This window comes from Barbatula barbatula (assembly GCF_947034865.1).
Source record: "Barbatula barbatula genome assembly, chromosome: 12".
NCBI classification, from domain to species: Eukaryota; Metazoa; Chordata; class Actinopteri; order Cypriniformes; family Nemacheilidae; genus Barbatula; species Barbatula barbatula.
The window spans coordinates 22,706,191-22,733,659 of NC_136775.1; the positions used below are offsets into that span (position 1 = coordinate 22,706,191).

At 39.7% G+C, this 27,469-nt stretch overlaps 2 protein-coding genes across 4 annotated transcripts; one reads left to right on the plus strand and one right to left on the minus strand.

Annotated features, from left to right (window-relative positions):
- Positions 1-633: 633 nt before the first annotated feature.
- On the plus strand, positions 634-9,960 carry LOC306901868 (neuronal pentraxin-2). 3 transcript variants are annotated; one of them, XM_079470040.1, is made up of 7 exons: positions 1,007-1,052; positions 3,246-4,153; positions 4,590-5,025; positions 5,259-5,509; positions 5,855-6,034; positions 6,977-7,234; positions 9,059-9,960. In XM_079470040.1, the coding sequence occupies exons 2-6, from the start codon at positions 3,473-3,475 to the stop codon at positions 7,184-7,186; spliced, it is 1,758 nt and encodes a 585-aa protein (XP_079326166.1). In that variant the 5' UTR covers positions 1,007-1,052; positions 3,246-3,472; the 3' UTR covers positions 7,187-7,234; positions 9,059-9,960. The 3 variants fall into 3 exon arrangements, with proteins under 3 accessions (XP_079326165.1, XP_079326166.1, XP_079326167.1); XM_079470041.1 differs by lacking the exon at positions 1,007-1,052 and adding an exon at positions 2,891-3,155; XM_079470039.1 differs by lacking the exon at positions 9,059-9,960 and having other exon boundaries at positions 634-1,052; positions 6,977-8,953.
- Positions 8,943-24,575, minus strand: cyth2 (cytohesin 2). The gene is made up of 12 exons (XM_079470042.1): positions 24,388-24,575; positions 23,508-23,658; positions 22,427-22,493; positions 22,111-22,229; positions 21,301-21,381; positions 21,068-21,180; positions 20,836-20,984; positions 20,626-20,737; positions 14,820-14,896; positions 14,421-14,492; positions 13,758-13,912; positions 8,943-11,934 (listed from the first exon to the last, which is right to left on the minus strand). The coding sequence occupies exons 1-12, from the start codon at positions 24,452-24,454 to the stop codon at positions 11,847-11,849; spliced, it is 1,251 nt and encodes a 416-aa protein (XP_079326168.1). The 5' UTR covers positions 24,455-24,575; the 3' UTR covers positions 8,943-11,846.
- Positions 24,576-27,469: the final 2,894 nt, after the last annotated feature.

Consider the following 27,469-nt stretch of genomic DNA (forward strand, 5'->3'; position numbering starts at 1 on the left):
AAAGTGTCATGATTCTGCCTTATCATGTCTTGATTTTCTAGTTTAGTGGCAGGATCATGACAGGGCCACATGTTTTGTGTGGAGAGAAACATATTATTGTCAGTCATGACATAATATGCGTTCTCTCCTGTCTTGTCTCTGGCCCCGCCCCTCTCGTTTCCTCGTTAGCTTCCCCTTAGTGTTTCATTCCCCAAAGTCTGTTTAACCCCTTCACCGCTGCCTGCAATTGGGTTCTTCCTCCGTGATTCTTGACAGTAAAGTGTAGTGACAAAGTATATATTTGTGACCGTATACATAATCAAGTAATACAATTGATGTATACAATTTTAATCTGATTTAAAATCAGGATTTAGGTACATGTACTCGAAACTTTGATCTTGAAGCTTTTTAAGCTCAATATTAGACAGAAAGGTTTTTAAGAAATATATTTGTCCATCATCACAATTGTAACCCTCTAAACAATGCTGTGTTGTTTTTAACCCATGGCTCGGTCAATTAAGTTCATTTTGGTTTTCCATAATGCACTAAACAATGAGCCAAAGTCTCACCCAATCACCTTACTCCAAGAGTATTTGCATATTCCTGCTGACCTCAATCACAGTCCATCTGTCTCTGTGAGCTCTGCGCTGGTTTGTAATTGGGTTGGTTATCTTATTAAGACCTATGGCACCATGTGGCAAAAGACGACCTTTAAATAAGAGAAGAACTCAGCGTTTACAGTGTTTGCAGCTTAAAAAACAAGTTTGACATAAAACAAAGCAAGAATAAGTGTTAAATGATGCGTTTGCACGATAACATAAAATACAAATGAAAAGGCTATTAAGAAAGTATAGTATGTATTTGGAACAACATATATTTCAAATACTGTTGATACTGATATGTTGGAATAGATCCAGGGGCCATCGAATAAAGACGGATGTAGGGTAGACTTGGGGGGGGGGGTAAAGAGCCTACACTTGATTAAGTCCCTTACAAGCTGTTTGTGACTGAGTTGGACTATTAATACATTGTTAAAGGACGCAGGACACAAACAGACGTGGATGTGTTTACAGGTATGTACTATAACTTTTTACATAATGACGATAATGAAAAGTTTGTGATTATCACTTTAAAGTAAACTGGCAGGATGTTTTATTTCATGAAGTCTCTGTTTATCATTATTACATTTCTTGCCTATTGCAGATCTCTCAGTGGTTTGGGTTTGGTTTAGCACACAATTTCTCGATTCTTTGCTGTTGCTGAAATTTACAAAGGAGATATGAGCTGCAAAAAGAGCTTATGTGCGTATGACATTGGTGGATGTGATACACTTTGTGTTTGTATCATTGGCTTTCTGTATCAAATGATTTCATGAGCATCTCAAAAGGGTTGCGACACAAATGAATCAGGACAAGCATAGATTCTGCCATGGTTCATACTCACTACTGTAAAATCATAAATGGTTACAGATACCATATAGTAATTGAAACCTTTTAGCTTTTGTATTAACTACTGCAGCATTGTAAATTCTGTCTGTGGTGGAAAAACCCTCTTTTGCTTTTACCCTGCATTTCTGCATGTATTGTGGCAGGTCCAGTACAGTTTCTGTTGAATTTCATCATGAACAAACCTCAGGAATGACAAAGTCATTTCAATGTGTGCGCGGAACTAACATTTCTGAGTCATATATTCTGAAATATTATAAAGCATATACTCAATGGATATAAAATAATTACAACGCCATTAGATAAGTTGAAAATAATTGTAGGTTTGTAATCAGACCCTTGGCTGGGTTCACAAAAAACGCGAACAATCTTGTTCAACACCATTTATTACTCGCGGGAAAAGTTCATTATTTTGTGACCAGATCTAACAAATATTTCCTACTTCCTACCAGCATTATTATATTCATATGGTGCTGTTAGGCGTGTGTTTCATTAGCATATTGTCACTTGCTGTGTAACTGGCATGTTTTAGAAGATCCAGATGGTTCTTTAATAGTGGACATTATTTTATGGAGTCAGCGGAAGCTTTGAAAAACTGTGTGTCTTTGACTTGGATTTTTGCCTGCATCAGACATGATAATCAGGTTAATAAAATGGATTAAGAGAGGAAGATAAAGTGAGGATTGATAGAGACTGGGGGAACAGCTTCACACCGTCTGGTTTGGCTTATATGCTCATGACACACATGATCTTAACACACGTGTGCGAGTGTGACACTTTGAGGAACTATTGCATGATACAAATTACACATTTAATTGTGATGAGGTGAGATGGTCCTTGGTTGTATGTTAAAAAGCCTTGAACACTTGAACCAAGTGTTGGTTTCATTAACCAACACAAAAAACCACAAAAGCTTTAAGCAGTAAACTAGAATAGAGTTAACGAGACATTGCCCAGATAGAAAAGATAATTGATTTGATGTTAAATCAATGTTGAGAATTTGGGACAGATTGTTTTGAACATTAATTGGAACAAACAAAGCTTTCCGTTTGGACGTAAGACGTTAAATAATAACAAATAAAGTTGGATATTTCCATTTATCGCAGATTTTTTCTCTGCATCCATAAACTCAAAACACAATTCTGTGTTCTGTTCTCAAGTAATTTTCAATCCAGTTCTGAGTGGTGCACATCCAATGTTGACAAATGTCTAACTAATCTGTATCTCTGAATGTAACTGTTTTTCTTTCTTTTTAACATACATTTGGCTTAATTCTCAGATGTGTCTCAGATATTTCTCTTGGTAAAAAAGAGATCTCAATTCAAGCTTAAATGAAACACAGTTGTCATCTGGACACTCTGTCCAGCTCTCCATCCTTTCAGTTCCTCAAGCACTTACTGTGATTAATCCAATTAATATACAAAGTTTAGCCTCTAGACGACACAGTGCAGAACTCACCACGCAACACAGACACGCTGCAATCACACACTAATACTCTGTGGACTCTTGATGATGGGTCTGTTCTTGACTGATCCTCAAGACTGGGACGTGGACACATCCACTAGTGTGGACGTCAGCGTTTGGCCTGCATCATTTCATCTGCTTCAAGTTACAAGTTCAAGTGTCCTTGTTTATATTCCTAAATTTCAAGACAAGAAAAGCAGAAAAACAAGACCTTTAAGCAAAAAATTAACTTCAATTCAATCGTACTGCCTAGGTGAAACAATTAAGGTATTAAAGAGACACATTCAAATGTTTTCTTATCTTTGTCATCCGAGAGCTTTTGCCTTATCAGGTAATTAATTTAGTTTTCTCTTTTAGGCTTTCACTGAGCTGAGACAAGGAGGCCAACAAGAGGATTACACGCACCGCTCTCTGACTGACAAACAACCTTGGAGTGTCACAGCAAGAGATACTTTTATGGGATTTAAAGAGGAGAGGACAATACATCTTGACGCAGCCAACAAAATTTAGGATAGAATCTCTGTTTGGCCTAAAGCAATTCACAATTTGTGAATTAATTAGAGTGAATAAATAGAGTTACTATTATGTCCAACTTGCATCCAGCAAGCTGTATACCCCAACTGAAGAAAGGGAGGGAGTGGATCTTGCTTTTTGCTGTCTGTCTTTGTGCATGTGCTGGAAGTGGTATTCCAGGTTCAGACTTCAACCCCCACACTCGCTTCATTTGTACCCCCATACCCACAGACGCTGATCCCGGATGTTTCTCGACAGCGGGCGGACCAAGTGGCCCCACGAATGGACACCACAGTGGACCGAACGGGAACAGCAACGGCTGGTTTGGTATATCTGAGGAAGCGAAAGCCACAATATTGCACCTGCGAGAGAGTTTGGTGCAGCAGAAGGAAACCATCCTGGACCAAAGGGAGACTATCAGAGAGCTTACTGCCAAACTGAACCTGTGTGAGGGCTTCAACCGAGCCACGGGCAACATCGACGAACACCCACATCACACGCCTGCACATCTGGCCCACCACACCTATCTTCCAACCCCTGAGAAAGCTCACCTCGGGTGGACGGGTCCTGACGGTCACCATAGCAACCACGGACTGGAGCTGGGTCATTATGGGGATGGTGGGCATCGTCATGGGAAAGCCGCCCTGAGCGAAAAGCACGTGGCTGGGGAAATGACCCCTTCACCTTCATCCACCCCGGAGCAGATGAGCAGGATGCTGCAGACCTTGAAGGAACGGCTGGAAAATCTGCAGGTAGAGAACAAGTAATTTGGAAAATGGATCAGGCTAAAGGAGGATTTAAACGACATAAAGTTATCAAATATAGCGTATTTATTTAGCTTGTCTTGTCATGTCCTTATCCTAGATAATCAGAAACAAAACTGCTCAAGTAGGGTTGTCAGATATTCACTGCTTAATAATCGTGGCCAAAGAATTCACAGTTAAATTAATAATTCCAGTTCTATCGAAATGAAAAGTGTCAAACTGAAACAGATAGGCCAACTGACATTGAATGATTTATTATATTATCATGTGTAGTATTAAGATGAAATCAGTAGTCCTGGTTATAAATATTGTGATTATTGTCAAGTTTTTCAAGAGCACTTAAGTTTCATTAACGAATAATTACACATTAAATGCAAAACCAGTTTACTTTACTTAGCCTGCTGTAATTGTGTTGTTTTTGCAGACAAGAAACATCTCCACCACTTACTCTAGTTCACTGAAGGATCTTCTCCAGAGGAAAATCAGCGCCCTTGAACAGCAAATACAACATCATCCTGTATCACTAACCGATCATAGTGATGATGATGACGATGGTGATCACCATGGCCATGATCATGATGACAGCCATCATGAGGACGGAATCCACAGCGATCGCGACGATGCTCATGATGACATTCACCAGGATAATCACCATGATGATAGCCATGAGGACAGCCACCATGATGACGACAGACATGATAATGGACATCAAGACAACGGTCATTATGACAATAGGGTTCCTGGACATGGCTTCGAGAGGTCGCTGCATCACTCACAGGGCCTCAGAGAAGCAACGAATGGCGTGCACAGCAAGTTGGATGCAGTCCTAAATCATCTACAGTACAGGCTTGCTGACACAGGTAAAGTTCAGGTGAATGTTGAAAATGCAGCCCTAGCCAACTTCAAATAGTAACTGATGGACTAGTTTTCAGCTTGGCTTTAAAACATTAGGTGGCCTTTTAACTGCAAACTGCTTGGCCTTGCTAGTTACAGTTTGTGAACCACCAAGTTACGAATCATTTAAGATTTGTTCTAAAAGCCAGTGTTATGACCTGTTTCTTTCCTGACATGTAAAATATATGAATTTCCACAGGCTCTAGAAAGAACAGCAAAGCCAAAGAAGCTTTCCAGATCGGCTTCCCTATGCGAACTAACTACATGTATGGCCGTGTAAAGCGTACTCTGCTGCATGAGATCTTTTCCTTCACGTTGTGTCTGTGGATCAAGGCTGGAGTCGGGCCTGGACTTGGAACGCCGTTTTCCTACTCTGTCCCTGGTCAAGCCAATGAGCTGGTGCTCATTGAGTGGGGCAACAACCCGATGGAGCTGCTGGTTGACGACAGAGTGAGTAAAAAGTGAAAGTGACAGAATATACCACAGGGATTTCCAGCCTGTGCTCCTGGAGAGCTACCTTACTGCATACTTTAGTTCCAACCCTGCTCCTATAGACATGGCTATCATTTCTAAGAACAAATAAACATTGTGAATCTAACAATTCTGTATATTTATCCAACTAGAACCTGTTTGACAACATTGGAAACTTAAATATGAAATATGTCTTTATTTTAATAGATCAAAGAGAAACTTGTGATTCAAATAAGAGTAGAGGAACTTTACAAAACAAAGAGATAAACCATTTCTCTGTGTAATAGACGACCTAAAGAAGTTTATCTATGTGTGTGATGACAGGCTGTCACTTTACCAATCTCTCTGAATGATGGTAAATGGCACCATGTATGTGTCACATGGTCAACACGGGACGGCCTGTGGGAGGCCTACCAAGATGGAGTAAAGAGGGGCTCAGGGGAAAATCTCTCACCCTGGCACCCCATCAAACCTGGAGGGGTCTTTATACTGGGACAGGAACAGGTAAAAGTCCAACTTACAACTCAAATTGGATTTTGCTCATACACAGAGGGTTTCAACTGGGCCAGGGCCGCCTGGGGCCGAATCCCGGCACATAGACATGACGGTCTTGCTTTGCTCCGCCCCAGTGTGTTTCTTCGGCTCTGCCTCAGTATAAACTCAAGTTTAGGTTCACAATTTTCCCTCTTTGTCAGTGGATAGACAAAGTGCATGTGCACTTGTGTGACCCCCAACTGAACTTCCGGTAGACATTCACAAACAATAGAGAGCCTGTAGAATATTTTTGATTACAATCAAAGGAATCCCAGAAGAACCGTTACTTGGCTAAACTTGTCGCTCCAATATTTGGAATTTAGACTGCGATACCAAGCGTAAATAACAACTTCCAAACTACATCATTTTTATCAAACATAAGCATTAAATGGTGTTTTGAGCATGGTGTGTGCGGCAGCAAAGTAACAAGAGGCCTGTGTCCCCCGGCAGAGTTTTATGTCCAGCAACGCATAAAATTCATTAAAGCATAATTCTGTATTTATGAAATTTCAATTTTTGTTTGATTTTGCTGATAGAACTCTGTTGTACTCAAAGTATTTTGTATTTATATTCTCTCCTTTAATGGTTACTTCAATCCAATGTTTGACACTGACACAAGGACAGGTGACAGGACTACACAGAAGGATTTCATTCTTATTTATTCTTGATAGATTTTGAATTACGTAGCGATAAGGAAATAGATAAGATAGGTGATAAGGTTTGCAAGTAACTGTCAATGCAATGCTCACATTTTCTTAAATAGAAGTAATAATTTGTCTTCAGAGATAATTACACGAAAAAGTCAAATTAAATTATTTATGAGGGCCAAAAGCCCACATATCCTCAAGTGAGAAAGCATGGTTTTGCATATCTCAAATACTTTACCATAAAACGCTCTTGTTTTTTCTCCAGGACACACTGGGAGGTCGTTTTGATGCTACACAGGCATTTGTTGGCGAAATCTCTGATGTGCAGATGTGGTCCCATGTTCTCACATCCCATGATGTCTACAACCTAGCTATTTGTGGTAGCCATAACACTGGTGACATTGTCGCCTGGTCGGAGTCGATCGTGGAATTGCACGGAGGAGTCACTAAATACCCCTTTGACCCCTGTCACTAAAGCCCAGATGCAAAAGAACACGGATTTGCTGTTTCTGAACTGCAAAATGTAATTTAGATTTAAAGATTATTTTGAAAAACTCAATGACTTGAAACCTATTTTAATGCTAAACTCTACAACAGTATAATGCATTGCCTTCTGTTTATATGAGAAACAAATGACTTCATGACCTTTACAATTTCAAGTTTTGTGTTGGGTTGTAACCTTTAAAGTAGATATTCTTCTCTTACTGAACTTTTTTTAAAACTTTAATTGCACTTTTGTTTCAAATGCATGACATTATCATAACTTGGATATATGTAAACACAGATTAGAAATTGAGTGTGTGAAACCAGGTTAAAACATTGTATAATATACATCTGAGAGAGTTTGGATTCTTTTTCTGTAAGAAGAATCTACAAAAGATACAGCAATACCAAAGAGTAACACATCTTTAGAGAATCTCATGGCAAAAACTATTTTACAAGGTGGTTGATGCGTATCAATTTGTACAATCTCATTTGTGCGTATTATGATTTGCTTTGGCGCCAGTGACCTTAAGTTTAGGGGCAGGGCTTCTGTATTGCTTTGAATGTGTACGACTTCATACGAATTTGCCACATTGTAAAATTGGTGGGTTATTCTCAGGCTTTAAAGTGATCCATATGTTAAAATGTGTAAGTATGCAGTTCTGGACCTTTGGCTATAATGTCGTATCTCATTATACTTTTGACATATTTTCAGTTTTAGATCAGGTGTTGCGATAGCAGTTAGCCTCAGTTTATTGCTTGTCTGTCTTGACACCTGTAATTGTATTATTCATTGAAAAGACTGATTTCCATTATATTTGTTGTGCACCTTACCATTTACTCTTCATTTACTGTTTTATATGCAGATATCCAATAAAAGGACTGCATTTTATAAACAACAAACCTTACATCACTGGACTTTTCAAGGGACAAACTGATTTCAGGATTGCATAAATGAAATGGGTCCTTTCCAAACTGAATGATTTAGGTTCTCAGATAGATGGCAGCTCTGTCTTAGGTTCTAATAATAGCAATAGGACCAACCTAAGACATTTAATCATGACACGTGTCCGAAAGGTCCCAGCTGCTAAATTCCAGTCACTTAACTCATTTCCATATACTTTAATGTTAGCAATGAAGGAAAAGCAGCTAAGAAGAGCCCAGGGAACATTTTTGCTAATTCTAGATGTAACGGGTGCAAGCTAGTGAAGAGCTGTGCAGTGTGTAAGTCTCACTCCCCGACCAACAGAGACGCTCTAGTGACAGACGCTATAGAGACTGCGGTCTTTAGCCTCCTCGTTAGAGCGCCCGTCTCCCATTCGGACCGACGTCGGTCGAAGCCCGCGGAGAGGGACCGGCTACATAGACAAAAGTATAATTTATCACAGTATAATTTCTATATGAACGGTAGTGCTGGTCAAAGATTTGGACGCATAGTATTTTCTTATTTTTGAGAGACACGTGAACATTCCTATTGCTTATGCATATGAAGATCTACTTTGACCAAGTTAAGTCTGCCACCCCTATAGGACAGATGTAGACATTGCACTAATCCAACAAACTACAGATGTTAGTGTAGATGATACCATTGTTCCATGGCGTTGTTATGTGATATAGTGTTGTAAATGGTTTACACAGAAATGTAACGGTAGTCATAAAAATAATAGTAACGGCATGCCATACATTTGCAAAAATGTGATTTTTCCAAACAGAACGATTAACAAGTAAGATACAAACAAGACAAATGTGTTTTCGTATTTTCATTTATTAGAGTGGATTGGCACCAGTGTACCATAACTGAGTTTTTGATTTGCTACATGAAGAATTTTCCACCAATCTGTACCTTTCTGTGACCAATCTACAGATTTCGCTCGAAACCCAGAGGAGACAGAAGAAAGAACTGCTTTCATTTGTCCTATTGTATTCACAGACTTTGGCACCTTTTGCACATCTCAGTAAAAATGCCCTTAGAACGCATTCAAGTCAATGAAAATCATTCGGCTCTCTTCATCAGACCACATCATGCCTTAACTGTTAGTTTAAACACATAGCTTATACATAGGAACTTTGCAGTCAGCAGTTGATCCTATTTAACACTTGGAGTCACTTGAGATCTCTATCAGTCATATACATCCTGTGGGTTAGCATACAATACAATGTAAAGCATATTTAACTCCAAATGATTATACAGATGCTTTGTATCATCACCTTTTACATATGCAGCAAAGCTTAAACCAGTTAAGAACTGCAGTTCTATTCATACTGGAGGAGGGCACTAGAGAGTCAATCAAGCTGTCATGTAGTCAAAACTAAAGTGCCCTAGACATGGACATCTAGACATCTCCAAAGGCCTTAATGTCAAAGACATCCATTAATATAGTGAAGCTTTATACGAATATGGTTAAAAACACAAGTCAAATTGCATTGCTAAATAATTTTCATTATCACGTCTTTCATTATTAGCAAATTTAAACAGAGCGGCTAGTATGTTAGAGACCTCAGAGCGCTATTAGTGTTCCATACTTGTGTTTTTAAACATTCAATGTTTCACTACTATTGAAACATTTGTTCACATTTTAGATGTTAGTCTCTTATCGTAGACTATATTGACTGCAATGCCAATTTGTTAACTAACAAGAGATGTTTACCCTTTCAAAATACGGAACGCTAATAGTGACTTTACACATGCCCAAAATATTGACATTAGATCAAACCGTTACAAAAGATGCTTCCATTCAGCAGTACAACATGCAATCTCTATTCTTATACTTAATAAAAAAAACAATAAATTAAAAAATGCTATCAATTTGTGTTTCTGTAAACAAACATAACAACGTCTATGTACAAACAGAAAAAATGCATACATATGCATATGGTACATTGAAAAAAGCTGCCATAAAACTCCTTCAAACTGACTGGCGTTGAGTCAGAGGAGTGACTAGTGTTTCACACAAGCAGTAAAACAGATTCATATATGGGTCACTGCTACATCTGGCACATCGGGAATGATTCAAATCATTTTTAACATTAGTTTGTGGGGTACAGAGCACAATACACTTGGCCTCATGTCCGGATCATATTTCACAACAACGTGACAAAAGAAAGCATCATTACTGTAATGTAAAACACCCCAATTCTGATCACAGTTACATGAAAAAAAAAAAACTATTTAACCGACCTGATAGTATTTGAAATATAGATTTTAAAGTAGGCTTTACCTTCTGAAATTTGTTTTTTTGTCAAATTCTGCCCCATATCTTAGTGGTTTAGTTCAGACCATTGCAAGAACATTCAATAAAAGCAGCGCAGGGACTTTAAGGCTCTTTTCTTACATTTAAGGACTCACATTTAATAAATTCATCTTAATGGATAAAACTTCACAGGAAATGATGTCACAAGCATTACGCTTTCATTCTTGGGCCTGTATTAATAAACCACACCCCTGCCAGAGTATAACAGTATTACTCCCTCAACACAGCAACATGATACCGCATGCTTCAAGTGGCCAAAACGGCTAGGTGAAGTGATGGCAAAGTCATCCTTCTCAATTTGATATGTGTGGATCGCAATGACCTTCATTTACATCTTCATTTATAACACAAGTTCATAAGAGATAGTGTCAGTTAAGACAGCCAGAATAGACCCAGTCAGTAAATACCAGACCAACTAAAGCCTTTAGTACGTGCAACATCAGTAACACGGTCTAAACAGTTGGAGAAGCTCGGCTATGAGAAAGGCCATGTTAGATCTGTCCCTGATGATGGTGAGATACATCAGGCTGTATGGTCATCTACCCTGTAATGTGTAAGAGGTTCACAGTATGATGCTGTAAATAGCAAGACTGGTGGTCAAATGCGAGAGCAGCGGTAAAGAGAGAGGAAATTAAAGAGGTAAAAACCCAACCGTCCACTCCAACCAATGAAGAGGTGAGAAAGTGTGCAAGGAGAACACAGATAAAGGCCAATGAACTGCAGAAAGATTCAACATATACTTCGCCCACAAATTTAAATTCTAGAATCATTTACCACAATGTCATTCCAAAGAGTTTAGTTCATATACACAACAAGGAGAGCAAAGGAGGAAGTTTAGATTTTTACAGAATTTTTCATGGAATGTAGTGCTTTTTGCATACTTTGCTCAATATTAAACCCTACAGTCTCCATTCACTGTTCCGCTGTGGAGAAAAACAGCCTCTCCTTTGGGATAACATACAGTATAGAGATTTGGAGAGTAAATGATAATAGATTTTGAATTTTTGATTGAACTATTTTTAGTAAGGTGATTCTTTGTAGTGTAGACCATATAAAATGTCAGCAATATATAGTATGATAGCCTAGCGTTAAGAAGGATATATAACACTGTGTAGTGTACAGGTGTAGTAGATGTATGTGGAGAACAGCAGAACTATGAATGAAAAAGTTTAAATGAATAAGAATGAATAATTGTACAGGACAGACCGAAGATGTTTCTGTATTTAGGATCTTGCCAACGAGATCCATCTATCCATTGACCAACATTACAGAGTCTTCAGGTGGCAGGACAAGAGCTACCGTGATGGAAACAGAGAGGGATGATTCTCGTTCTACTTAGAAAATGGAGGCTTTTGTTCTGCCGCTAGAGTAGGATGACTGTAAGATTTTGGAAATTTGGTTTTAGGGCTGCTCTTCCTTTTTCTTTAACGAAATGCGTTTCTTCCTGGCTGCAAGCATCTCGTAGAAGGGGTCTACGCTCACAGCAGATCTGATGCAAAAAAGGACAGAAAATCATTTCTTGTTCAGTGTATTCTGTGAATAGTATTTTCTTATGAATTTCCTGTTCAAAAAAGTGGGGCAGGATATATTCAGGAGCTTATGCCTTCGTTAAGTTTAAAACAGCCAGCCTAAAAGCCAAACATTTACATCACAGGTGTGAACCATGACTTGCAACAAAAGTGAACTGAAATCCTAAGCAAACCAATACTAGTAACGTTAGACTTATCTAGCCTATAATTACCTAAAACTATAGACCAGTTCGTAAGATGTAACTGCTTTCGATTTCATTTTATCATCTTATATCTTATATACAGTGGGTGAAATAATTTTTTGATCCCCTGCCGATTTAGTAGGTTTGGCTGCTTACAAAGTAATGAAGGCTCTATAATTTTTATGGTAGGTTTATTTTATCTGATAGAGACAGAATATAAAACAAAAAAACAGGAGCCAACAAGGTTCTCCACAACGTACAGAGGTCAGACATTTCTGATAGTTGGTCACCAGGTTTACACATGTGTCAGGATACATTTGATTCCACTCATCTGTGAATCTTTAAGGTTTCTTAGCTGTTGCTCTGCAGATTGGAGTTTTAGCCTCCTTCACACTTTCCTATAGGACTGGGGTCTAGAGACTGGCTAGGACATTTAATGTGCTTCTGCTCAAGCCACTCTTTGTTTGTCTTGGCAATTTTGGGGCTTTGTCATGTTAAAGGGACCTCCACGACCCATCTTCAGTGATCTAGTTAAGGGGAGGAGGTACATGGGCCCGTCCCTCGGCCCCTCAATGAGGTGAAGTCATCCTGTACCCGAGCAGAGAAAAAGCCCTAAAGCATAATGTTTCCAACACTGAGCTTCTCTGTAGGGATGCTGTTCTTGGGGTCATAGTCAGCATTGCTCTCCCTCCAAAAACAGGAGTCAATTTTGATCTCACAGCACATTCTCCAGAGCCTTCTCTGAATCCTGTGATGTTCATTGTCAAACTTCAGACGAGCCAGACCGGCCTTCTTGAGCAGGAGGACCTTGCGGGTGCTTCAAGATTTTAATCTATTGTGTATAGCGTGTTACCAATGGTTTGATTGCTAACTGTGGTCCCAACTGTCTTGAAATCATTAACCAGCTTCTTCCCTGTAGTTCTGGGATGATCTTTGACATTTCTCATGATCGTCTTTACCCCGTTGGGGAAATCTCGCAGGGAGCTCCAGACCAAGGTCATTGATAGTTATTTTGTATTTCTTCCATTTCCAAATAATGGCACCAACAGTTGTCTCCTTCTCACCAAGCTTCTGTCTGTAGCCTAGTCAAGGTTTGTGCAGGTCTACAATCTTGTCCCGGACATGCTTTGAAAGCTATTTGGTCTTGACCATGGTGGTGGAGAGGTTGAAATTAAAGATACAGACTCTGTTGGCAGGCATCTTTACATGCTATATAACAAGCTGATTTAGGACTACTTTCTTAAAGTGATAGGACTAATCTGTGGTCCATATAGGCACATAACCAATCTGTGGAGCCAGAATTATGGCTTGTTGGTGGGGGATCAAATACTTATTTCACTGCCTGAAATGCACGTCAATTTATAACCTTAAAAAGAAAATTCCACCAGATTTTTTGTTTGATATTTTGTCTCTATCAGTTAAAAGAAACCTGCCATAAATATGATAGACCCTACATTTCTTTGTAAGCAGACAAACTTACTAAATCAACAGAGGATCAAATCATTATTTCACTCACTGTATGTTTCTTGATATATATAGTTAAATCTTAAAAATATTTGTTTAATGTTCTTGGTTGTTGGTCTGTTTAAAAAACTTCTTACTTGATGCTGTGGATCCATTCATCTTTCTCCTCTGGGGTGGGGGCTGAGATCCGGTAGACCATGTGATTTCCCTCCACCACTCTGCCATCAGCCTCAGTCTTGCAGGCTTTAATGAGCTGTCCACGGTTATTGGGGATATACAGCTCAAAACAGTTCTACAGAGAAGAGAATGCAACAACATAGAGCCAACCTCTAGAACAACAATGTTTTCATCCAAAGTTGTGAATTGAACATTAGAATTAGTTAAGATAAATGGACGCCTAGTTTTCATTGTCTTTCGACGTGTACAACAACGCAAAAGTATAAATGAAAACCGACAAGTAGCATGAATATATACTGAGCTTTAGACGACAGACTAGGAAAGACATTTCAGGACGACCAACATAACATTCCAAAAGCTATATAACGAGATCAGTCGGTACAGTTTTGCAAAGTCACTTTCTCTATACACATGGAAAAATGTATTTGGCGAATGTGTTACCATTGTATTTTAAGTCCGTACCTTCTTGTCGGGAGTTCTTTTTTGTAATCGATTTATGACCAGTTTATTAATGGAACATTTCCTTGATTAAAAATGAACTGCATAAATGCAAGACATTATGAATTGGCTTAATGAAACGCAGCCATTTTTCCACATTTGACTGTGCAATTGGTTTTACTCACAGGCTTTCTAGGATCTTCAACCTCACGGATACTCAGGTTCTCCAAAGGAATGATGCCTCTGGGCTCCTTATCCTACACACAGACAAAGTTAAAGAGTCAGTGGACAGGACAATTCAGTTCCGTTCAAATGCTGAGATTATCACTTGCACAATAAGGCCTTCCCATAAATAAATTAGAAAAAAACATCCCATTTTGTTCTCACTTTCTCTGTCTTTATGCTTTATTTCTGCACTGCTCAAGCGTATTCTTAAAAGACATGGCAATGTTTGACTGCAATTTTCACCTTCTAAAACGATTTCATTTTAAACTCGAATCAATATTACCCAGTCAAGTAATTATCCCCTCTCAGGGTTATACTGTGATGTACATCATCTAGCTTGTGACATAGCTGTGACTTACTGTTGTGTACTCAAAGTAATAGAGGCAGTTATCTGTCAGAATGAACCACCGTCTCTTCCATGTTTTCACGCGTCCTCCTGAGAAAGAAGATTATAAACTGGATTAGAGTTGTAAAACAGGGCAAACCAAACAATACATTCCTCTGTGTGCGTGTACAACTGACATACCCTGATGGTGACGCTATACCTACATATCAAAATGATCGTAGTCCAACATCACTAATCAGATCGCTGTTTTGGGCAGAGATTATATTTCTATATGGCAAATACTGTACTAGTATGTTTAGTAGAGTAATAGAAAACCAACATTCATGACATGCATGCTGCGAATTCTGTGTAACTGGATCATTAATTGAAGGGGCGTGTTCAAAATAATAGCAGTGTGTAGTTCAATTAGAGAGGTCAATCATTCTGTGAAAAAACTGGTGTCAAACAAGAGGACCTTATTTAAGGACGAAGGTACTGTGCATTTGTCTCTGAAAATCTGAGTAAAATGGATCGTTCCAGAACCCAGAGCAGCCTACTTTGAATAAAAGGGAAAAACATATTAAAAAAATGATCGGCTGCTCAGCTAAAATGATATCAAATGCTTTAAAATGGCAACCAAAACCAGAAAGACGCGGAAGAAAACGGAAAACTACCATTGGAATGGATGGAAGTAAAGCCAAAATGGCAGAGACTCGGCCAATGATCAGTTCCAGGGTGATCGGAGAAAGTCTGATGTTATCTGCGAGTACTGTAACAATTAGAATTCAATTCAATTTTATTTATATAGCGCTTTTCACAATTTGCATTGTTCCAAAGCAGCTTAACAGGGGAAAATAAGAAAAACACAAAAAAGGTAAAACACAGAACATGAAGTTTAACTTGTTATAAAAAGCCCTAGTAAATAATATCTAATGTCAGCATCTCCTGGTGGTTTATTTTGCATATTTTGCATTAAGTGAATGTTTGGCTGTAAAGATGTGTCTTTAATCTAGATTTAAATTGGGCGAGTGTGTCTGATCCTGGAATAGTGTCAGGAAGGTTATTCCAGAGTTTAGGTGCTACGTATGAGAAAGCTCGACCCCCTTTGGTGGATTTAGTTATTCTAGGTATTATCAAAAGTCCTGAGTTTTGAGATCTTAGAGAGCGTGATGGGTTGTAGTGTGATAGAAGCTCTGTTAGGTAGGTAGGGGCTAAACCCTTTAAGGCTTTATAAGTGATTAAAAGAACTTTAAAGTCAATACGATACTTAATGTGTAGCCAGTGAAGGGTTGATAACATTGGGGTTATGTGATGGTATTTTCTGGACCTGGTTAGAACTCTGGCAGCTGCGTTCTGAACTAACTGTAGTTTGTTTATTGATGATGCAGGACAACCACTAAGTAGCACATTACAGTAGTCAAGTCTTGAGGTCATAAATGCATGAATAAGCTTCTCCGTGTCAGCAACACATAGAATATTTCGTAACTTGGCAACATTTCTTAGGTGGAAAAAGGCTGTTTTTGTGACATTTGAGATGTGATTTTGAAATGACAGGTTGCTGTCTAATATAACGCCTAGATGTTTTACTGTATTAGTTGGAGTAACAGTACATCCTTCTACTTGCAGTTTATAATCAGAAATATTCGGTTTACGTGTCTTTGGATGACCTGTAATTTCCTTCTCTTAAATTCTAATAAAACAGAAATATTACTTATCGGACCAATGATTTATATCTTCAATGCACTCTGCCAATTTGGATAGCTGGGGGGAATCATCTGGTCTTGATGAGATATATAGCTGAGTATCATCTGCATAGCAATGGAAGCTAATTCCATGTTTTTAATAATGTTTCCGAGGGGCAGAATGTATATGGAGAACAGCACAGGTCCCAGAACCGATCCCTGAGGTAATCCATAATTTACTTGCGTTAGATTTGATGATTCCCCACTTAAATGGACAGATTTTCAAGATATGAACCATTGTAGTGCCTGTCCCTCAATACCGGTATAATTGTGTAAGCGATCTAGAAGTATGTTATGGTCTACGGTATCGAACGCAGCACTAAGGTCAAGCAGGACCAGGAGTGAGATGTTACCTTTATCTGATGCTATAATCAGATCGTTTGTAATTTTAACGAGCGCAGTTTCAGTGCTATGATGCGGTCTAAAGCCTGACTGAAATTTTTTGTGCATGTTGTTATTTTGTAAGAAAGAGCACAACTGAGTGCACACTACTTTTTCTAGTATTTAAGACAGGTATGGGAGATTTGAAATCGGTCTATAGTTTCCAAGTTCATTTGGATCTAAGTTTGGTTTCTTGATTAGAGGCTTAATGACGGCCATCTTAAAGGGTCCTGGGACATGGCCTAGATTAATTGACGAGTTGATAATGTTATAAATGGGCTCAATTGCAACAGGTAGTAGCTCTTTTAATAATTTAGTTGGTATGGGGTCTAATAAGCAAGTTGTAGGTTAAATCTTCCTGTTTTATAGATGAAAAGCGCTGTAGCCATTTTTTGGAGCGATGGTTGGTGATTCATAGGACAGATTTGGAGGTTGAGTTTTTACTATTTTGTCGCGAATGTTTTCGATTTTCTCTGTAAAAAATATAATTAATTCATTGCTACCGAGGTGCGGCGGAATAGCCAGGTCAGTTGATGTCTGTTTATTTGTTAATTTAGCGACTGTGCTAAATAGAAACCTTGGATTGTTTTTGTTGGTTTCTATGAGGTTACAAAGGTGCTCAGCCTTTGCTGCTTTTAGTGCCTTTTTATAACAATTTACACTCTCTTTCCACGCCATTTTAAAGACCTCTAATTGCGATTTTATCCATTTGCGCTCTATTTTGCGAGGTTCTCTTTTAAGGGCGCGAGTGGAGCTATTGTACCATGGTGCAATATTTTTCTCATTCATCTTTTTTGATTTCGTAGGTGCGACAGCTTCTAATGTATTAGAGAAAATAGTGCCCAATTTCCTGGTCATGACATCGAGCGATTCGTTATTTATTGGTATGGTTATTAAAGGAGTCAGATCTGGCAAGATCTTTGTGAAACTATCTTTAGTAGCGGAGGTGATTGTTCTACCCTGTCGATAACGAGTTAAAGGGCTGATTCCAGACGTGCACAAAGTACCCGTTATAAGATAGTGATCGGTGACATCTTCGCTTTGAGGCGTAATATCTATATTGGTTAGATGACATATGTGATTAGAAGACACATATGTAAAGCCAAGCTATCGGCAAAAAGCCCCCTCAAAGTCTCATTGTTGAAAAATCAACATGTGCTGAAGAGGTTACAATTAGCCAAAGCTAATTTTGTCGCAGAGAGTTTGTCAGACGGCCCCCAAACACTGGAATCAAGCCACAGTACACTGTGAAGACAGCATCGTGATATGGGGATGTTTCTCATACTATGGTGGTTGGCCTATTTATCGGATTCCAGGGATCATGGATCAGTTTGAGTAAAGAGGTCATGTTGCTTTAAGCCGAAGAGGAAATGCCCTTGAAATGGGTGTTTCAACAAGAGAACGACCCCAAACACACCAGTAAGCGAGCAGCATCTTGATTCCAGACCAACAAGATTAACTTTATGAAGTGGCCGGCACAATCTCCACACCTTAATCCAATAGAGAATTTGTGGGGTGACATCAAAAACACTGTTTCTGAGGCAAAAGCAAGAAATGCAGAGGAATTGTGGTCTGTAGTACAATGATCCTGGGCTGGAAGACCTGTTCACAGGTGTCAGAAGTTGATCAACTCCATGAATGGCTTGAGTCCTACCTCTCGGGTAGGTCATTCAGAGTATCCTGGAGAGATGAGGTCTCCGCGTCCCAACAGCTCAACACGGGGGTGCCACAGGGCTCAGTGCTTGGACCGCTACTCTTCTCCATTTACATGACATCCCTCGGCTCGGTCATTCAGAAGCATGGCTTCTCCTATCACTGCTATGCGGACGACACACAACTCTACTTGTCATTTCAACCGGACGATCCGACGGTCGCTGCTCGCATCGCGGCATGCCTTAGTGACATCTCGCTTTGGATGAAGGATCATCACCTGCAGCTAAACCTTGCAAAAACGGAACTGCTTGTGATCCCGGGCAACCCAAAGATTAACCACAACCTTGCCATTCAACTAGGCTCATCAACGATTACACCGTCCAGCACAGCCAGAAACCTGGGAGTGGTAATCGATGATCGGCTTAACCTCACAAGTCATGTTGCCAGCACCACCCGGTCCTGTAGATTCATCCTCTACAACATTAGGAAAATTAGACCATTCCTATCGGAGCACTCTACGCAAGTCCTAGTCCAGGCTCTTGTCCTGTCCAAACTGGATTATTGCAATGCGCTTCTGGCTGGACTTCCTGCTTGCACAATCAAACCTCTCCAGATGATCCAGAATGCGGCGGCAAGAGTGGTCTTCAATGAACCGAAGAGAGCGCATGTAACTCCGCTCTTCATCAGGTTAAAGTTCAAGGCTTTGCTCCTGGCCTACAAGACCAACACCGGATCTGCACCATCGTATCTCCACTCGCTAATGCAGATCTATGTTCCTGCCAGATCACTGCGGTCTGCAAAGGAACAACGACTAGTGGTACCATCCCAAAAAGGAAAAAAGTCACTCTCCCGTACCTTCACTGGATCTGTTCCACATTGGTGGAATGATCTACCAGCTGCTACAAGATCAGCAGACTCGGTTGCCATCTTTAAAAAACACCTAAAAACGCATCTCTTCCGTCAACACGTTGCTGATTGAGTTTTTCCTAATTCTCTTCCCTTTCCTTCTTTAAAAAAAAAAAAACAAAAAAAAACAAAAAGAAATGATTACTAACCTCGCTATTCTTAGCTTTTATACTGTGCTAGGCTTTAATGGACTAGTTTGATGCACTTATGTATTTTTCGTTGCCTATGTTGTTATAATTGCTTCCAATGTTTCCTCATCTGTAAGTCGCTTTGGATAAAAGCGTCTGCCAAATGACTAAATGTAAATGTAAATGTAATGAAGAAACTCAGAAACAGTGGCTATACTAAATATTAGTTCAGAGATAAATCTTCAAGCCTTTTTCATTTTATACAGTAAATGTTTGACTTTGTAAAGAGAAATACAGACACTGCTAATTTTTTGAACAGCCTAACACTTTCAGTACAGTAATAACAAATTTGATACTTTTTTCTTCATGTTTTGATTTAGAACAGAATGTGCAGTTCTTTCAATGCATTTGTGTATTGACATCAAAAGTTATTATGAGGATTCTGATCTTTAATCACTGTTTTAGACACACTGCTATTATTTTGAACACAACTGTAGGTGAATTTGCAAATGTACTCTGTGATGTTTAATACTATAAGATGAATGTTTTTTCCCAAAAGTGTGTGCCTCCTTTGAAGGATCCCAAAATAGTAAACCATAGCGGTTTGCTACGCTAACATCATTCAGTTCTAGTGTCACTGTGCTTAGAAGCCCTTCTCTCTGATGTGCTCTTATAAGGCAAGAAGGAATGTACGTACCTCCTGCAGGGTGAACATCAGCAGCAGCAGAATAAGGTCAAGCAGAGCGGGAGCCAGAAGAGATCAGGAAAAGGAAAGTGGGGTCGCCACAGGAAAGAGAGAAGAAGACACAAGGAGAGGGGGAGATAGATTGAAACGCGTTTAGTGCTTGAGAGACCACAGAGCTCGCCATGCAAAAAGAATGTCAACGTTTCAACCACTTTGTTTTTAAGGAATACAGTGCGAAGCGCAGCAATGAGATACCAGGAAATCATGCAATGGCAATAAGAGAGCGTTATATCAATTCACGGATCGGCCGGAAAGCACCGGTTAAAAAGCGCAGGAGGGACTCACCCAGTTTGAGGAGCCAGCCCTCTCTGTCAGGGTTAAAGAAAGTGTGCGTCAGATCGTTCCCATCATCCTCTGGGATCTTAAAAGGCTCATTCTTGATGCTGTCATACAGGTTCTGAAAAAACATTTGGGGTCACCAAGATGTCCAATGAGATTTAAAATGACAGCAACCTTTAGAAAGGCCGCTCATCACGTAAGCACATGGACACTCACTCTGAGCAGCTCCTCTGGTAAGTCTCCACCATCATTAATGCCTCTATTCATGCTGATGAAGCGCTCCACCGTTGGCTTGTCCCGCACATTAGGGTTGTGCAGACTGGTGTTCAACATGATGATGGCAAACGATAGCACGTAACAGGTGTCTGCGGGCAGAATGTGAAGCTTGAGGACTGCGACATCTACACAAGTCAAACGATTGCTCGGAAATTCCTTTAAAATGTTTCACCTGTGCTCTGGAAGACCCCAGGATTGCAATGACAGTATCTCTGAGCAAAGGCCTCCATCATCCTGTCGATCTTCTGAGCTTCTCCTGGCAACCGAAAACTCCACAGAAACTGGCTGCACAAAGCAGAAAGACACACACGTGAGCACGTCATATACGATAATAATTCAATAGTGCATAGACTGTAACATGGTTTCAAATAAATGTAAAAGATTTAAGGAAATGTGTCCTCTTACCGAAGGGCTTGTACCAAGTTGAGATCTGTGAATTCATGAAGATCCACAAATGCCTGCAATACTTTAATATTGAAGTCATCTCTGAAGAAGAGATACAGAAAGAGCAAAAAATGATATAATATAAAACACTTTCTACTGCTTCTGTCATCACCAAAACATTGACTGTGAAGAAGACATTTTGAAGAATGTAGATCTGGGGCACTTTTTACTAACATTGATTTTTGCCCTACAATGAGAGTCAATGGGGGAAAAATCTGCCAGCGATTAATAAGGTGAGTAAATGATGACAGAATTTTCATTTTTGGGTGAAGTACCCCTTTAAGCGCAAAATCGTGGTAAACATGACAGTCTGAAGTTTAACCGTTACCACGACTCGCTGTCAGCAGTCTCTGCTCCTGATCTTCATACAGATACAGCGTGCACCGCCGTTGAGGAGACATTTTCCATCATATTTCTATATTCATCACGGCACCGAATAACCATAAAATACATCCACATAAATCCACATAAAGTGTTTTGCATTTGACACGAATGGCCAGTAACACACACCTACTGTATCTGTGCTCATCGTTTGTGCTTTGTATTATAGCAAATAATCAGACCAATAACATTCATGTAAATGGGAGCAAAGAGGCGTTCTCACGTCATGCACATGTTACTGCGATTAAGTCCTTACTCTGATTATTGGAAAGAATTGCATCATTGGTGTGCAAACGTAAATTTAGTCAATGTCCTCTCTTCCGAAAAGCGAACAACACGCTGGAGGAATGTCACATTGATAATAATTCCTTTAATACAGCCGGACTTTACCTTTCACCCAGATAGTCTCCTATTGCAGTTTTATTCAGTCCTTCTCCTTTGTACAGAAACTGAGCAATGTCCTCCTGAGTGTGTCTGAGAAGCTCATTCTCCACCAGAAACACAATGCCCTGCCAAAACCACACAGATGAACATCACTTCATCAACTTCAATCCACATGTAAACATGATACAAATACAGTGCTTTTCACAGTATATTTCATACTACATTCTAGTCATATCATCATATTACTAAAGATATTTATTTTAATATTATTATTCAAATGAAATAAAAAATGACATATCAAAAAACAGATTTTTTTCTGTACCTTTTTCGGGTCCATGTTGAATTTTTTTCTCCCCATAGCCACATGTCGACTCTTTTGTAAAGTTTTACTATAAAAAAGAGACGAAGTCAGTATTGTTTTTATGTACTTTGTCACGCTGTCAGTGTCTGTTGACAGTATTTACCAACAAGTCTTACTCTTGAATGGTGGTATTCATACATAAAATCTCATAAAAAAGAGTGCAGACAGAAAAACACCATCTGGGTTTAAAACCACATGATGACACAGAAGATCAATTCTGCTCGAGTTCCACAGACAACAACTAGCTATTCAATGCAGTTTTGTTTACATAGCACACACGTGTCGGTTTTTAATTGAACTGTGTGAACGATGCTGTCTTTACCTTCCCAGCTCATATACAGCTGCAGAAAAAATAAGAGACCGTCATTTTCATTTCAAATCACCATTTTGAGATGTAGTGTGGCCATTCCAGTCAAGTGTTTGTTCAATTTCAAGAAAATCAAACCTCAGGAAGTGACAAAGTCATCCAACAGCGACGTAAAACGGATAAAAACTTATCCTTGATACATGTAGCAATATTACTATTGTATTGCTTAAAAGTGAATATGAACTATGAAAAAAAGAGCATCTCTGCTGTTCATTTCTCCAGTGTTCATTTCTGCAGATAAAATAATTACGAGAAATGTTGTTAGTAGTTGACAGACCTGTGAAGAGAAGACGGTCTCTTAATTGTTTCTGCAGCTGTATATACATACCAACTGAACACTTTAAGCTCATGTAAATGTCTTTACTGTTTACATAAGCACAGAGGGAATGTGTACGTGTTTGCTTTTCTGGCCCAAGTTACCCATCACGAGACACGAACTGGAATCAAAGGCAAATACAGACGAAGGAGGACTTTAATAAATGACGCTTAACACGCCGTGTGTCTGAATGACATTTGGTACCAATATACTCCTTCAGGTATAGTAAAGCAGTATGAAGTCAACCAGTCTGGTACACATGTGCTATTTACACCGCGTGTCTCACAACATGCATCTGATACACATGTGAAAATGCCACACAAACATCGGGAAGGGTTTTATTCTATTATTATACTAACCTGCCCTCAGTGCTGCTCTCCAGACCCTCCACCTCGATGATGGCTTCCCTGAGCTCCTCCTTCAGTCTTTGGATCTCGAGAAGCAGAGCTCCCTTCCTGCGGCGGATCTCCTCCAGCTCGGAGCGCTCCTCCGGGCTCAGGTCCGCCGGGACTGCGAGGGAGGGACAGGGGCACTGAATTAGGACACGGGGTCATTTTCCCCACACCGACACCTCCTATTCATGCTAATTCCTGGCCTGTGTCTAACGTCGTACACTTTATCATGTGCGATCGAGGACACAGGACGGGTTTGCATTCGGTCCTGTTTGGTAGGCCTTTAAACGCCAGCTGCTGTTAGGTGGTTTAAAGAGAGCAAGCTACGACAGAACAGAGCCAAACGCAAAAGCAATGCCTGCAGGCACGAACAAGCACTCCTGCGCGATTCCTCGCAGCTCATGAGCTCATTCGTGTCAGGAATGAACATCTACGGTTGCCATCTGCTATTTGGACAGACGTGAAAACACAGCAGTCCAGTCAAGAATACATAGAAGTATCTTCAGTCTGCACATCTCTGCAATGACTTCATTGAGTTTGCGTTTCCCTGAAACTGAAGGCGCGCACACACACACACACATCAGTGTCATTACTCGTCGTGCCGTATGATAAAAGCCAAACGAGGCAATAGAGATGTAAACAAGTGAAAGAGGCCAAACGTGAATGAATCCAGCAAGGTTACCGCTCGTGACAGCTGCATTAGGAAATAAACCCGCAAAACCCCGAACATGACAACAATCAGCTGATATGACGTTGAAGCGCTTTAAAGTGCGTAAAAGCCATGAAATGCACAAGCGAACCCTGCGTGATGCGGCACTAAACACAACATAAAACCCGCTCGACTTACTGTAATCCAGATCATCCATTTTGGGGGATTTGCTTTTAGGCATATATGTGTCAGAATCGAATGTCATTCAATAACCGAGAGATATGGATATATGTAAAATATACCCCACTAATGAAAAGGAAATAAATAAATAACCAGGCGGAGGACCGAGAGCCGACCCAGACAAAGGAGGAGTTGAAAACGGAAGTTGCGTCTGTCAGCCTGCGAAATATTTGACGTGCAGCGGCCGCCATCTTGGGAAGGGCCGGATGCGATGCTTTCCTGGAGTTCAGTGATGAGAGCAAGCCGAGGATGTGCGGTCGATCCTAGAGGATTGCACATACTTAGAAACAAAAATGTATAGGAAAGTGGAAAGCGTCTGCCAAATGCGTAAATGTTTAACAGGATTGACACCTCCTTAAATCGATTATCGACACAACTGTATTTTACATGCTTTTCCCAGTAATAATAAAGAAGACCAAAAACATTTTGCAGCATTTCTTGTACAATTATTACTGCTTTTTTTGTAAATACTTTCACAAACATCTTCCACATTGATTCCCCTTGAATTTGAATTTCTTAAAAGAAACACGTACCAACGTCTTCAGAATTGCATCAAGAACAATAGCAAATGGCTTAACTGGTAATATATACAAATTTCACGAAATTCAGTATATGACAACAAGTACCCATTGGAATTAATCAAAGAGCTCATAACCAAAAGAGGGTATGGACGTGTCGTCACTTTACCACGTAAGCATGCCGGGGTGCACCCTAACACTAAGCAAAATGCTTAATGCAAGATTTGCTTCCCGTTGTTACCGTCGTGCAAACTATGACATGAGTTCCCAAACTCTATGGTATCTTTTGTTTTGCTGCCATCTGTCTTGATCCCTGGATAGTCAATAAAGAGATATGTGAGAACAGCGTTGACCTGGGCATGGCAGGCAGGGCTGGACGACATTGGAGGTACATGCAGAGCTGGAAGCCTGGATGTGGCAGGTCCTGACAGAAAGACATTAGTGTGATCATGTGATCATGACAGAAAATAGTAATGTACTGTATTTTAACTGTAAGCAGTGTGCAGCTGAAGTAGTTTAACCAGAGGAAATGATTTATCGGCTATAATATATCGTCCTAAATTTTATTATATATAATTTTATGATAATTTATCGTGCATCACTACTTTTCAGCTGTCTGGGTATTCTCTGCGCCGTCTTTTGTACTGAGCAGATGGCGGCGATTTCTACGGTTGCCTACACCTGACCTTCTGGCGTGCAAACATGGAAAGATCTTTGGGTGCTGGTAGGGCGATCAACAACAGCTAGTTTCCAAAGACCATGCTCTTTTATGCTAATACACTGTCCGTTGATGAGTTGATGAGCTGAACGGTCATACTACCTTTTCTGCCGCTCTTGTTTCTCAATACGTTTTGAGTGTGCATCTGCATAATTTACGACTTCAGGCAGAAGCTGCTTGTTGGTGGCTGGAAGAATAGAACGTAGTCTCCAGCTCATACGCATCTGGGTGGGTGACTTGAAGTTATCAACAGGTGTATTCCTATACTCTAGCAGACTGAGATAAGGATATTTTCTGTCAGACTTGGCTTTGGTCAGAATCGACTTTGCTATTTGCACGGCCTTCTCGGCCAAGCCTCTTGCTCTGTGGGTGATGCGTGTGAAACACTGCAAAGTTGTTTTTAATTCCTTGCATCTGTATTGTGGGCCATTGTCAGAAACAAATTTCTCAGGAATGCTGTGTCTTTAAAATATAACTTTATATTTTTTTAAAACAGCATCAGACGTTGTGGTGTTGTCTGTCTAACCTAAAGAAGGGCGGGTACATAAGCGCTGAGAGCCTGGTGATTGCCAGGAGCTCACATCTCCGAAATCCCCCAACAAATATTTTAATAGACGCAATCTTTATGAACTAACTGCAGACTTGAACTTTAAACACATACATTCTCACCTAAACAACTCTTAAAACTATGTTTACAGTAAAAATATGAGCATTTACTGCTCCACTGCCGTTTCTGCGCAATGAATGTTGGGAAAGAGTCACCTCCTAATGCATCCTCGATAAAAGGGGCGGATCAAGGACACATCCGGGGATTTTATCCGTTCTTGTCTAGATGTGAACTTTGAATTGGAACAGTACTTGGGTTGCAACTGATGACGTTTCACAAGTCCACAAGTACAGACAAGAACGTATATTGAGAAACGGCCAATCATTAGATTCTGTAACATTAAGATTTATACTCATGAAAATGACTAAAGTAGTCAAACCTGTTCATTAGAAGGGGGTCCCGACACGTTTGTCCATATAGTGTAGGTCTTTGTAATAAGGAGCAAATGATAATGGAACTCCTGAGATAATAAATTAATTAAAGCATCAGTACCATAATAACAATCTCCAGAAATTATTAGCATAACAACTTGGGGTTGTTTTTAGCAAATCACATCATGTAAATGAGTCAGTGAAACATGAATTATTTCATAGTGTGGAAGTTAAATCAATATACATTACAAATAATAAATACGCCATTTTCTAATTTAACAGTGTACACAGTGTCACCCTACTTAACTTTCAAATTTTCAGAAGCAGAGAAATTAGTTATAAAATCTGAATTATAACTTCTACAAAACAAAACAAAAAAGGCTTATGTCATTATTTCTGAAGCATTATGCATTTGAAGAAATATATTTTAAATGATTAAACTCAAACTTGTCCATTAGTAAGTTATCTTAGTTATTAGTAGAACAATGTGGGTATAAAGTAAAGGAAAAAGACAGAATGGATGTAAATGGATGTGTAGTGAACACCCAACCTGGACGTTCTTTAACCCTGTTTTCTGAGCAGCTTGAAGTCAAACACCCAATGGGAATGTTGGACTGGCGAGATCTGTTAGGGAAAACATGTCCATCAGGTTGGACACGTTTGTGCTTCCTGCAGTATGCTGAACCTGCAGCAGACAACAGGATTTTTCTCATTATTGCTGATGAAGTGGAAATGATAAAATGGTTTTTGCTTTGAGAAAAGTATATGGTATAAAAACTTACACTTGTGAAAGCATATCAAAGTCTGAGACATTTCTTCACCAGAA